The sequence below is a fragment of the Gossypium hirsutum genome, chromosome D08, assembly GCF_007990345.1.
Source record: "Gossypium hirsutum isolate 1008001.06 chromosome D08, Gossypium_hirsutum_v2.1, whole genome shotgun sequence".
NCBI lineage: Eukaryota > Viridiplantae > Streptophyta > Magnoliopsida > Malvales > Malvaceae > Gossypium > Gossypium hirsutum.
The window spans coordinates 13,868,783-13,882,593 of record NC_053444.1 but is presented as its reverse complement, the minus strand read 5'-3'; the positions used below and the strand labels follow the sequence as shown (position 1 = coordinate 13,882,593).

General features: G+C 35.0%; 1 protein-coding gene across 4 annotated transcripts in view; it reads right to left on the bottom strand.

Annotated features, from left to right (window-relative positions):
• Nucleotides 1–2,470: 2,470 nt before the first annotated feature.
• The window catches only part of LOC107914370 (callose synthase 3), a 52,649-nt gene continuing 41,308 nt past the window's right edge, over nt 2,471–13,811 (bottom strand). For all 4 annotated transcript variants that reach the window (XM_041099892.1, XM_041099891.1, XM_041099893.1 and 1 more), the window contains 14 exons: nt 8,790–8,899; nt 8,585–8,707; nt 8,398–8,466; nt 8,051–8,237; nt 7,810–7,960; nt 7,127–7,246; nt 6,854–6,972; nt 6,691–6,774; nt 5,081–5,193; nt 4,764–4,993; nt 3,886–4,683; nt 3,747–3,797; nt 3,439–3,624; nt 2,471–2,966 (listed from right to left, as the gene is read on the bottom strand). In XM_041099892.1, the coding sequence (XP_040955826.1) occupies nt 2,718–2,966; nt 3,439–3,624; nt 3,747–3,797; nt 3,886–4,683; nt 4,764–4,993; nt 5,081–5,193; nt 6,691–6,774; nt 6,854–6,972; nt 7,127–7,246; nt 7,810–7,960; nt 8,051–8,237; nt 8,398–8,466; nt 8,585–8,707; nt 8,790–8,899 (2,590 nt within the window). In that variant the 3' untranslated portion in view covers nt 2,471–2,717. The remainder of the gene's footprint in view (nt 2,967–3,438; nt 3,625–3,746; nt 3,798–3,885; nt 4,684–4,763; nt 4,994–5,080; nt 5,194–6,690; nt 6,775–6,853; nt 6,973–7,126; nt 7,247–7,809; nt 7,961–8,050; nt 8,238–8,397; nt 8,467–8,584; nt 8,708–8,789; nt 8,900–13,811) is intronic.

Here is a 13,811-nt window from a genome sequence, read left to right as displayed (position 1 = left end):
TCCCTTAGCATCCAATACTCACTTTTAATGGAAAAAGAGCCCATTGAGGAACGAAGTCACGCAATCCTATCAGGTCCAGCTGTAAGATGAAAAGGGGGAATGTCAACAATTCTCCTTACAATATCTTTAGTTAACCAAACACGAAATATATCGAGATTCCAATAGCCATATTCTGTCACAATTTCATTAAGTAAACAATACGAGACAAGATTAGCATGATAGGGATTTTTCTAGATCAATGGCCCTACATTCGGAACCCAAAAGTCCCTCCAACACCAAATATTATTTCCATTTCCCACTGACCAAGCTAAATTATCTCGAAGTAGGGGCTAGACCTTAGAGAGGGCCTTCCAAAGAAATTAAAATTCAACTCGTGAAATATTTTCAGGCATATCCTCCTTCATACCATACTCGAGCATAAGACATGAACTCATAAGGCATTGGAATTTGACGTTATATTATAGCTAAGTTGCAACCAAAAAAAAAGTGTTTTGATCCCTCATCTGCCTAAAACCAAGACCACCACATGAACGGGGTTGACAAATAGATTCCAACCGAATAAAGCCATCTTCCTTCTACCATTTGAAGAATCCCAAATAAACTATTGAACCATACACTCTATCTCTTTATAGAGTCCCTTAGGGACCTTCATAGGTTGCATACAATAACAGGGTATAGTCAAAAGGACTAATTGCGCTAAAGTAGCTCAACTGGCTAGAGATAATTGCATGGCATCCCAACTTTGTAGTTTGTTGCGGACTTTTTCCACCAAAAATTGCAAAGTGTTGTTAATGGCCTTTTCATGAAAAAGAGGCACTCCCACACAAGTCCCAAGATTCTACACTCTTTGAAATACAAGAAGACCATTGATCAAATATCCTAAAGCATATCAACACTACTAAAGAAGAAATCCATATCATCCCAACTTTGTAGCTTGTTGCTAACCTTTTCCACTACAAATTGCAAAGTGGTGTCAGTGACCTTTTCATGAAAAAGAGGCACTCCTAGGTAAGTCCTAAGATTTTGCATTCTTTGAAATCCAAGAAGACCATTGATCAAATCTATTAAAGCATCATCAACACTATTAAAGAAGAAAATATTAGTCTTTAAAACATTAACTCGATGGCTAGAAAGAGCATAGTAATGCTTTAATATTTCTTTAAGTAGACGAGCATGTTGCATATTTGGTTTACAGAAAAAGACCAAATCATTTGGAAAAAAACAGTTGTGATTGAGCCGGACCCATTCTAGAGAGCCGAATAGGGTGCCACTTGCCATTATTAATCGCAGCACGAATACTATGCCCAAATCATTCCATACACAAGACAAAAAGATACAATGACAAAGGACATCCCTGACGGACCCCTCCGGTTGGCCTAAATTTCTGTATTGAGACACCATTCCACAAAACTTGCATAGTGAAATTCGACATTGTAGACATAATTACTTCTCTAAGAAAGTCTGGTACAGAGGCATCAATGAGCTCCCAATGCACCCTATCATAGGCTCTCCAAATCAATTTTAACGGGTATCCACTACTTATTGGTATGTCTATCTTTCATGAAATTAATCACTTCCTAGATTATAAAGAGATTGTCAATAATATTTCTTCCAACAATCCAGCCTGCTCCTTCACAATAATCTTAAGAAGAAAGATCATTTTAAAATGGTTAACAATGGTTTTCATAATCAACACATTTGGTAGAAGCTTAAAAAACACAATAATTTAGTATCAATCAATGCTTGCCACTCGGAAAGCAATCATTAATAAACCATTTGATTCTCCAACCAAATTGTTATATATGACCCCTCATTAATTCAAAGTTGCACAAAATCGAAAAATAAAGAAATTAGTTATATTGCACATAATTTACACACGCCTCAAACAACTCTAGGAACCACTCCCAATATAAGACATTTTGTCAAGCATGAGATACCGCACTAATATGATATAATCCTCCACAATACTATCCTCCCCAAAAAAAGTATCTTGCGAAAGATCACTTTAATCATCTAATTTAAAATTTTTTATGCTTTTAGTATAACCTTTTTTCATTTGTCACTGGACTACAACCCTTGAAAATCATCGATTGATTTAACGGCTATCTACGTCTCAAAACCTGAGTAGAATGATCTCTATTATTTCAATTAATTCATTCAGGCAGTTCATACAAAATAGGGCAATCGATTTATTCCGTGTTCATTTTACATTCAAGCACTTGAAAAAAAAAATAATGAAAATAATAATAATTTACAGACAATAAAATCTTTTTCCTATTCTTTTTTCAATGCATCAGGTTTCACTCGTCCCATAGTTGCTCGACATAGGCTTGTACCTATGCAAATAGCACTAACAAATCAAAATATTAATCAACTACTATAATCGGACGAGTAATGTATGACAAAATCAATCTCCACATTAGTTGTTAATGCAGGGTGCAAGGAAATTGAATTGCCTAAGACTCTGCCCTTAAAAAGTAATTCATGACATCCATTCCCATTTCCCAGCAGTGTTTAGCCGACAAAAGTAATAGGTATGCAGAATAATACATTGGCACCCATATCATAAGACTGTTCCATTCAAAATGCCAAAATTGCCAAGCCCCTTCCATCAATAACCACAGTATAATTACAACAATTGACAAGATTTTCAAGATTGAATTCAAGTGAGGGATCGACAACATCAATATAATTACAACCTGCAGCCACTTAGTATATTACTCCTTGTGACGAGAAGCACGATCTTTACGGTGTCCACCTAGAATACGAGAAATCTGCAGACCTCTGCTGAATGCTTGGTTGAAAAGCATTCGAGTCTGGAACTCAGAGACAAATGGAAACCAGGCAAGGAATGCAACTGGAGTGAAAAGAAGCAAGCCCATTACAATCTCATATCCACGAGCAAGTGTTCGAACTGATCCCCAAAAACCAGCTTTCTTTACAACAGGCCTCAAAGCTTGAGCAATCTGATGACAGATATGAAAACAGCATCAACATCCATTATGAAGTAAAATTACCACAAATGATTAGATTGCCAACTCCTGTTAGTCTCCACAAGCATTCATCAATTTGTTGACTTTTATAAAATGAGTGCCAAGAGAAAAGAAATCTGCTACTGGTGCACTATGACTGACTGCCTTTACCATTTAAAAGCACAATAATTCTAGGTGCAAACCACAATATAGCTTTGAAGAACCATTTAGGTGGCAGCAGATCACTATGGAATCTTGAAAAACAAAGCAACACATACCAGATCAGCTAACCACAAGCATTTCTAATTCGGAGGGCAAAATGTTTTGAGAAATCAGCAGTGCATAATAGCTTATCTTTTGGGCTTCAATATATAAAATGTGCATTTGAGAGCTAAAGAGAACTATGCAAGTTAACCATTGCCATATGAAAGTAAAACTTAAAGAGAGACAGAGGAGACAAGCTTACCAGAAGCATTCCCCAACCCGTAGGCATGAAGATAAAAATACACACTATAATGTCTTGAATTGTCATATGAGCAAGTGTGACCAAAATAACCAGAATGGACACAAATGTCAAGAAAATTAATCCCTTGATGAGCCGGAAAACAAGCTGATAGCTTGCACTGAACTTTCGCCTTCCAACAGATACAGTCTATGAAAAAGCATAAAATCATTAAGATATAAGGTTCAATTCCAAATAAATGCCTGATGACAACTTATGCATAGTCTAATAACTTCAGGAAGATTATAAGGAATTATTAACTAGTCACCTACCTTCATTACAAACAATATTAGAACAATCACAAGCCATGATGCACCATAAACCTGTGACAAGAGAATGAAAATACCCAGTGTAAATTTTTCAGGATGAAAATCAAGGGAAAAATGGCCATGGAAATAGTGAGGAACCTACCAAAAAACTTTTGGTTTCCCTTGTAACATGCAAGTGATAGACAAGCCCATACTGGTAGATAAAGAAACGTAAAGCTAACAATATCTCAGCAATAATACCACGCTTGCCAGAATATTGAAGATGCTCTTGCTCCTCTTCCCACCACGATTCCCAACTTTTTTCTGAAGGTACACCTATACCACCTCGGTTGTTTATCCACTTATTCCAATCAGTCCAATCATCAACAATCTTCTGCCACTCAAAACCAGAAGGATTGAATAGGAAGGGAGCAAAAAGCCATGTGCCCACCATAAACCACAAGGATACAGTGATCAATACATAAGCAACTGTACTTCTGTAAGTATGACCACAGATTTGGTACACGATAAGCAAGATCATCATCTCAATACCCTTAACAAAATGGCTACGTGAATAAAGCCGGTAGTTTTCAGCAAACTTTGCATGGAACACCACAAACCCTCGGCCTTTAGGCCTGTACTTAGCACCTCCATGAAGCAATGTCCTTCCATAATAGTGGGTTTTTGTTCCAAGAGAAAATGTGAAAAATACTGGTGCCAGTTGCAGTTGCATTAATATAAATTCACTCAATGCAGTTTGGAAACCCCTTTCCAAGCCAATTTCCATCAACATGGGTAGTGCCATCAAAAATCCAATTTGAACAAAAGATTGAGAAGCAAGAGCCACTTGAAGAGGCTTATTATCACGGATTGCTGGTTCCTCTCTCAATCCTTGTTCAAGACCACTGAGTACAAGATAGAGGCGCCCATAAAGAAACACATAGACGGTAAGCACTGTTACCTGCCAAAGAACACAGAATGATGTTTGGTCTGTATGACATTTTAAAGCTATAGTCAAAGGGGGAAAGTTTGCGGGATTACCAGAGTACTGAAATAAAAACCAACTGTAGTGAAATAAGAAGACAGCATTCTGAAAAAGTCAAAACGATGTCCCAGCCGGTATATATCTCGACTCAACGTCTGCTCACCATTGCCATTAGCTATTTTGGCCTCAAACATAGATATCTGATTTAGACCCACATCCCTTCCCTTCCCAACTTGCATGTATTCATGATGAGTCACATTGCCTTCACGAAGTGTAGAACTGAAGCCTGTAATCACAATCAAATCACAGAAGTTTCAAATCAAAGTCAGGCAAAAAATCAAAACCCAGTTAAAAAAAATCAAGGCCTTCCTACCAGCAAAAATATCTTCACTCAAATTAATGACTCTGGATGCTTTACTGACACCTCCTCTTGTGAGGTGAAAGAGCCTATCAAATACATCTGGATGACCATAATGGAATCGAACCCTATACAAACAGCAAACACATAAGTGATCTAGCATTGGTTAACAGAATGTACTAAAAATGTAAGAGAGCCAGAGATAAAGGAATGAAAGAACATTTTTTGTTTGCTAGGAGTAAAACCCACAGTATCATAGTAGCATGGACAGGGAAGATCCATTAGTATGAGAAAAAAAATTGATGGTATTTTATGACATCTAATTTGAGAGTAGAGAAACAATAAGTGGAATAAGTTGTCCAATATATATAATAATTTGACAGTAAGATAAACACGAAGTTGATGAGCTCCAAATTTAGAATGTATTAAGTGGCGTTATCCCACATCTATTAAGTATAGATTTTCCCATTGTCCATAACTTAGTTCAAATCTAATCAAGATTTAATCATATGCAAAAACAGGCTCCCAAAACTTTGATCAATTTCAAGGTTTTTCCAAAAGGAATGCACAAATTTTAGGTAAGAATTAACAATGATAATTACAAATGACATGTTAACTATTAGTGCATGCAGTTTAAGCTCTAGAATTAGGATTTGTTAAGTGGTGTTATCCCCACATCTACTCTATCTATAACCAATTGATTTTAGGTTTATAATTAACATAGTATCAGAGTCCCAAGTGTGTTCTGCCTAACCCATGTGAGGTTGTGCACATGTAGACCCTCGTTGAGTTACACATGAAGGGGAGCATTAAGTGGTGTTATCCCCCAAAATATTAGGCTTCTTGTGGCCTTATATTAGAGTCGGACTCACTACCTATTACCAATTAGTTTTAGGTAGGATGGTTCACAAAATCCATTTAAGCAAACCCTAAAAGAAATCTACTTAGGATTGTTCTCATGTTTATTGTTAACATCAATTCCAAAACCAACTAATATTAGAGTCGAACTCACCACCTATTACCAATTGGTTTTAGGTAGGATGCTTCAAAAAATCCATTTAAGCAAACCCTAAAAAAAAATCTATTTAGGATTGTTCTCATGTTTATTGTTAACATCAATTCCAAAACCAACTAATAAATAAAATAGCCCAAACAACAAACTCTCAAACTCAATCAATGTTGGATATGGCCATTTTAACACTTCGCGTCCAATAAACACCAACTCCTAAACTCGATCAAATTTTGGAAATACCATTTAACAAAATCTCTCTAGGCTCAACACCACTGACATGAAAACAAAGGCCTACAATGTGGACATGAATATAAAAAGAACAAAAAGTGAAATAACAAATCACGAAATAGAGAGAGCAACAAACAACATGGGCTCTAACACCTTGTCTGATGTCAAACTTAAAAAACTAATCACAATAGCTCAAAAAAGTCCTCCTTAGTTTTCTTCTAGAAGGGGGAAAGTAAGTTGATCACGTATGAATAAGGAACAAGCAGATCTAAGAATTAATAGACACTTATTTTTTTCAATAAGAGATTAAAATCCCAACAACCACCCCACTGAAGAAATATAGAAGTATTATAGCTCTGAAAAAAGGTCTAACACAATAGCTTACTTTAGAGGGTTGGCTAACAGTCGCTGACCAATAGTAACAAAACTGGTCTCCTGATTTGACATAAACCACGCAAGAGAAGAAACACTGCACCAAACAGTAGAGTATCAACAACCTAAAAAAAAGAAATAGTTTATAACTTAGAGAAATAAGGCTGCCAGTCTACCTTCCAGTAAATATGTGCTCTCTGAGCCCAAGTATTGTAGGGTATCTCACACCATCATGCTTCTTGAGGAATTCTTGCAACAAATTCCTCATTTTCAAGGCCTCTTCCATGTAATTATCCTATGTGATTCATTAAGAAAAGATAAAAAAGGCAATTATCCTTTGCAATGCATTCAAAGAAATGAATGGTATTTTTATCCTATGAGAATGAGCAATAAAATAATAGAAGGCAGCATCATGAACAATGATGTTTAGTAAAAACACAACTAGCAACCTGGTTCATGTCTATCGTCTGCAACCCTTCTCCTCGTGTGAAGATGATAGCATGGTTTTGGTTTTCTGGTTTTCCTTCACCCAAGATAGCAGGTCCTGGAAGCTTTATCCGATAAATTTCCTGTTATGAAAATGATCACAATGAATAGATAATTAAAAAATGAAAAACTTTAGGATGCTGAAAAAGTGATAGATATCCAAATTGAAAGTGGATATTCAAAACAGCGTACTCTGAACAATCAAGTGATTTCATGCACCGAATTTAGAATTTTTGAATACCCAAGATGAAAGTTCAAGAACAAAATGCATACCAGAAGCAACAAATCCAATCTTTTAAAGCTGCCTCTAGAAAAGAAGGCATATTATTAGATGATACCTCTCTGTTATCTAACCAATGTTTGATAAACCAAAGAAACATCCGGCAAGATGCAGTTTAAATGCCAATATTGTATTTCTTTCTAGTATGGTCATTGATCTTCTTACAGATCCGTCAAAGGGGGCCAATTAACAAAATGTTGAAACGGCTTCTTAACTTCTACATGTATGGCCATATGTCAAAATACGCTAAAGTACTAAGAAACCCCTGAACAGTTCAACTGTTCTTAAATAATCCCCAGGAAACACAAACAACAACAATCTAAATAGCTAGCAACATGTGATATTGAAACCATGGTTTTGCATTACCTGGTCTAGATTTTGCTCTGAAGAATCAAAGGACTTTGGCACAGCCCTCACCAGAACTGAGAAATAATTAACCTTGCCATTAAGCTTCTTCGACCTATCCTCGCTACGTTGTTCAATCTCATCAATATATGCTACACGGAGTGATGGGTATCTGCCAATAAACTTAACTTATTGAAAAATATGTACACTTGTTAAGCAACTGAAATCTTCAATTACTACTAATGGAAGTTAGCATGCTCACTTTGTCATAAGCCTCAGAATGTCCTGAGCACGCTCACTACCAGATCGCTTCTGAATGCCATATTGTTGGCAAGACACCACATACATAAATTTCATATCAGCTACAGCTTCACACTGTGCCTTCAGTGATCTGTTCTCTTCACTATCCTCTGTATTTAGTTCTATGGCCTTATAGCCTTCCATCAAATCTAAGCAGGTGGAAATTAAAACAATGTAAGATTGAACAAATCTCATATCACTAAAAATTCATACAAGCAGATAAATTTGCAATCAATATGTATGACTAATTAATGATTAGCAGCGTACAATCAATTATACTGGAAGTTTACAGGAAACAGAAACATATACCTTCATGTTTGGCCATATCAAGGAAAGCCTGAAGCTCCAATGCTTCTCGATAGTACATCATACCTCTAACTGCCATTTATAGTGATCTATTAGTCAAAAAAAATGGAAACAAATCCAAACACAGCCACAGGTGCCAAAACAAGCAGGCACACACACACACACACACACATAGAGAGAGAAAGAGAACCAGTTCTTGTTAAAGTTTGCCCCCTATATGATGCCCACAGACGAAGTTTTTCTTCTAATTCAGGAGATTCTTTAAGTTCTTCATTGTTTTGTTCCACCCTTTCAAGAAAGTTATTCCATTCATCTGGAAATTATTAATGGCAATCAGCCACAACTTAAAAACAGTGCAAAGATTTAACATTTGCGGCATACAAGCGAGTGTAAACCTGGAAAGATTTTCTGCAAGTAAAACAGAATGGAAACACCATCTTCATTTGGCTCTTCCAATTCTTGCAAGGAGAAGAGAACTTCTTCTGTGTAGTAAGGAGTTAAAACACTACCAAAAAAAAAACAGAGGTTCAACAATTCAATAGATTGATATAATGATAAGTACAAAATTTTACCAGATAAATAGGGAAGAATAACTCATTTCAGGTACTTAACCAGCGGTTCAAGAATTACATCTACAGCAATTTATGAAGGTCAACTCAATTGCAGAGGAAAACAATTTTAACCCACTTGATAAGCATGGCCAAAATGAATATTAATAATTAAGAAAATTAATTTATTCTTAAACTTTATACATTTCATTTTGCTAAGTTATTTAATTTTTCATGCAATTACATTATTTAAGACAGAAAAGGAATCAATTAGGTTGTTCTCAAATTTTATAAATTTCAATATGTCAAAGTTGTTTATTTTTAATTCAATTACATTATTTGATGCAGTTTAGTCAAGTCATGTGCCTTAGACATGCCTATGCCAGCATTGCGCTTCAGCACCCGACAACAAAAGTGCCTCAAACCCTTTCGGGCAAGGCCCATTTAATCAGGTGCATGCCTGGTGCTCCTAGGCACTTTCTTTGATAAGGAAATAGGCATAAAAAGCCCGTGTCATTGAGGTCTTTTTAATTTCTTTTATTTTTCACTTTTTTCATCAATTATATCTTTACTAGTAAGAAAAGGATAGTATTAAACTCTCTGCTTCTCAATTTTTGAGTATTCAACAGCAAACATGGACCATAAGAAATCATGTACATTGACCAATAAAAAACACACACACACATAAACATATTGTATCAACATAGAAAAACACACACAAACATATTGTGCTTTTACTTCACTCAGGCTAGCACTTCTTTTTGCGCCTTACGCCCATAACAACACTTTGTTACACAAAGCCAACTCTAAAAGAGGTAAAAGACAGAAACTACAAAAGTAAAACCACAAAGAGTTTTACTTCGTTATTCTATTGATCTGTCTATTGTTTTATTATAGAACAGTTAGTGTAAATAATAACAACAAAACAAGAATAGGAAAAATAAAAAGAGTTTTACTTCGTTATTCTATTGATCTTTCTATTGTGTTATTATAGAACAGTTGGTGTAAATAATAGCAACAAAACAAGAATCGGGAAAATAAAATGGAAATGGGAGAAAATAAAAGGAAAAACATACATCAAAAGACCTTCCATTCCATGGAAGAGTAATAGACAGATAGGTAGGGCAAAGCTTAAGGTTTATAAATAGTAATTTTAAATATTTAACTTTTTAGGTAGTTCATGCTAACTATGAATAACCAAAATAAATGGCAATTATATTAATATGAATATCCTAACATTTTGCTGAAAATTGAGCCAGTTTAACTCAAAGGTTAGAACAACACATTTGCAAGGCATTGATCAATGTTGTAGATGATAGCTGGCATGCCCAATTTGTCTAATCTACTCCTATTTACAAAAAAAAAATCAAAGAAACATAGAAAAATCTTCTCTCTTTTCTGAAGTGAACCAATTTACTTATTTCCATACGTAGTGTTGAAATATGTGTTGAAGCCGATATTTTTTAAATGTTATTTAGGTAGATAAATCCTAAAATAAATAATTACAATTTTTTACGAATATTTTATTTTATTTTTTAGTAGTTTAATAGAATAAGGGAATTACTTTCCCAGTTATGTTAGGATACTTTTCTCTATTTATATTCAATTTTTTGCTTAATAAAGTTAAAACAGTTTTATTGTACTCTCTTAAAAACTTTGGCATCTAAGCTAGGTTAAAAACAGCCTTCACTGGAGATAATAGATCCAGCAACCAAATAGAGATAGAAAGTTTTGCCATTAGAACAACTACCGAAAGTGCAAATTGTGAGCAACAAAGTTCTCTGGAAAGGTCTCCATTCACTAAGGAACAACTAAAGCATCTACACAACATTATTAAATCACCACAGTTTTTGGTGAATTCTTCTATTCCTAACTCATTCAATAATCCTCCTTTGCCCAATCAGGTACCGATTCTTCTATTTTTTTCAACGTCAAGCCTTGTAAAACAAACACGTGGATTGTTGATTCTAGAGCTAGTGATCACATGAATCATTTCCTTTTCTCAACTTACACACCTTGTGCAGGAAACAAAAAGGTCAAAGTAGCATATGGGTCATTCTCGGCAATAGTGGAGAAAGGCACTATTAAATTTTCTCCTTCCTTGATTTTACATGATGTTTTACATGTGTCAAATCTAACTTTTAATCTCATATCTATCAATAAATTATCCCCGTCTTCGAATTGTCATGTTATATTTGACTCCTCTATGTGTAAATTTTAGGACATGGTCTCAGGGAGGATTATTGGCAGTACTAAAGAATTTGGTGGAATTTACTTTCTTGATGACGATCATCTAAGTCGACCAGGAACTACTCTATGTTTGAACTCTGTTTCTAGTTTTGATAAGGTTATAATTTGGCATTATAGGCTTAAACATCCTAATTTTTACTATTTAAGGCATTTGTTATTTGATCTGTTTAAAAATAAAAATCCTTGATATCACCGTAAATTTTGTGAATTAGCTAAACATCAGTCATTTTTTCCAGCTCAAAAATATAAAGCTTCCAAACTTTTTTCGTTAATTCATAGTGATATTTGGGAACATTCGAGAGTCTCAACTTTTTCAAGAAAACGTTGGTTTGTCACATTTATTGATGATCATACTCGTATTTGTTGGGTGTTTTTATTAAAAAACAAGTCTGAAGTTAAAGATGTGTTTCAGTCTTTTTATACTATGGTGAAAACACAATGTGGTGTGAAAATAAAAATGTTTCGAAGTGACAATGATGGGGAATTTTTTAGTGACCAATTAGGTGTATTCTTAACTAAACATGGAATAGTCCACCAAAGCGTACAAATACACCACAACAGAATAGGATTATAGATAAACATATTGTCATCTTTTGGAAGTAACTAGAGCCTTGATGTTCACTAGTCAAGTATCACATTATCTTTGGGGAGAGTCCTTATTAACAACTATATATCTTATTAATAGAATATCCAGCAAAACTCTAAACCATATAACTCCTTAGCTTTCATAACTTTAAATTGATCACAGATTTACCTCTTCGAGTTTTTGGGTCAGATCAATATCTCGTACGACATAATAGAGATCATGATATAGATCCGATGGTTCGTAGAATTCGAGACCTAACGATGTTCGGTTCGTCCCATGAACGGGAGCGGACAATTCCCTTTTCGGGGAATGGCTGTAATCACGAGCAAGTGATTGAATGAGTGGGAGGCTCCGAAAGCGCATGCAAGATAAGCAGGTATTACAGGGTACGGTCTAAAAATGGGTCCAAGGTATTATTGTTCATCTTCAAAATCAAGGTAAACTAGATCCTAAAGCAAAAAAATGTGTCTTTGTTGGGTATGTTTTTAATAAAAAGGGTTACAAATGTTATGATCCGATTGATAGGAAGACTTGTTACCATGGATGTCACATTTGTTGAAACTCAATCATACTTTGATTCTAATTTTTAAGGAGGGAATTATAGTAAGGAAGATTTAATAAATGATCAAGAAAATATTAAGAACATAAGAATTCTAATAATGGGGAAGGAAAAATTATGATTAACGCAGGGATTAATAATGTTAATCTTGTTAATAAAAAGGACTTGAATGATATTAATGTTGATAATAAAATGGAGTATGAATGTGTAGAATTTGATCATGAGAATAGAGAACAAACAAAGGAGTTGTTGGTTTACTCAAGTAGAAACCGAAATCAAGAAAGTGGAATCCACCAAATTCATCATCAAGAATCCAAACCGCAAGATCTTGTCAAAAGTCCAAGTAAATCTCGTAATCTACCCAGTGAATTTTGACCTAAATATTCCAATTGCTAAAAGAAAAGGTGTTAGAAATATTGTCAAATATCTTATATCTAAATTTATGTTCTATAAAGTCTTGTCTTCGACATTCTCAACCTTTGTTTCGTGTCTTGATACTGTGAAAATACCCAAAAATGTGAAAGATGTTTCACAGGTTCCTAAATAGAAGGAGGCTATTTTAGAGGAGATGCGTGCTCTTGAAAAACAGGTACATAGGAAATGGTGGAATTACCTATAGGAAAAAACAGCGGGCTATAAATGGGTGTTCACAACCAAATTCAGACCGGATGGATCTTTAGACAAATACAAAACTCGGCTAGTGGCTAAAGGGTACTCTCAAACATACGAGATAGACTATCTTGAGACGTTTGCTCCAGTGGCTAAGTTAAATATTGTTAGAGGTCTTTTATCCGTTGTTGTTAATCTTAATTGGTCTTTACAACAGACAGATGTGAAGATTGCTTTCCTAAATGGGAAACTTGAAAAAGAAGTTTATATGGGTCCTCCTCCAAGTTTTGAAAAAAATTTAGAACTCAAGTATGTAAGCTCAGAAAATCTTTGTATGGTCTAAAGCACTCTCCTCGAACTTGGTTCGAATGGTTCACTTTATTAAAAAACAATGTTACTCACAAGGGCAAGCTGATCACACAATGTTCTACTGACCTTCACAAAGAGGTAGAATAATAGTTATTATAGTTTATGTTAATGATATCATTCTTACTAGAGATAATGTGGATGAAATAAGGCGTCTCAAAAAGCATCGAGCATTGGAGTTTGAGATAAAAGACTTGGGTCCTTTAAGATACTTCCTTGGGACGAAAGTTGCTCGATCACAAAAAGGTCTTGTGGTCTCTCAGAAAAAAAATGTGATTGATCTTTTTAAGGAGACTGAAATAAGTGGTTGCCACCCAACTAACACACCAATTGATCCAAATGTAAAATTCAAAACCAAAAAAGAAAGCTAGTTGATAAAAGGCAGTACCAAAGACTAGTTGGTAAGCTAATCTACTTATCACGGACAAGGTCAAACATAGCTTTTGCAGTAAGCTTAGTGAGTCAATTTATGCACTCCTCAAGGGAGGAAAATAAAGAA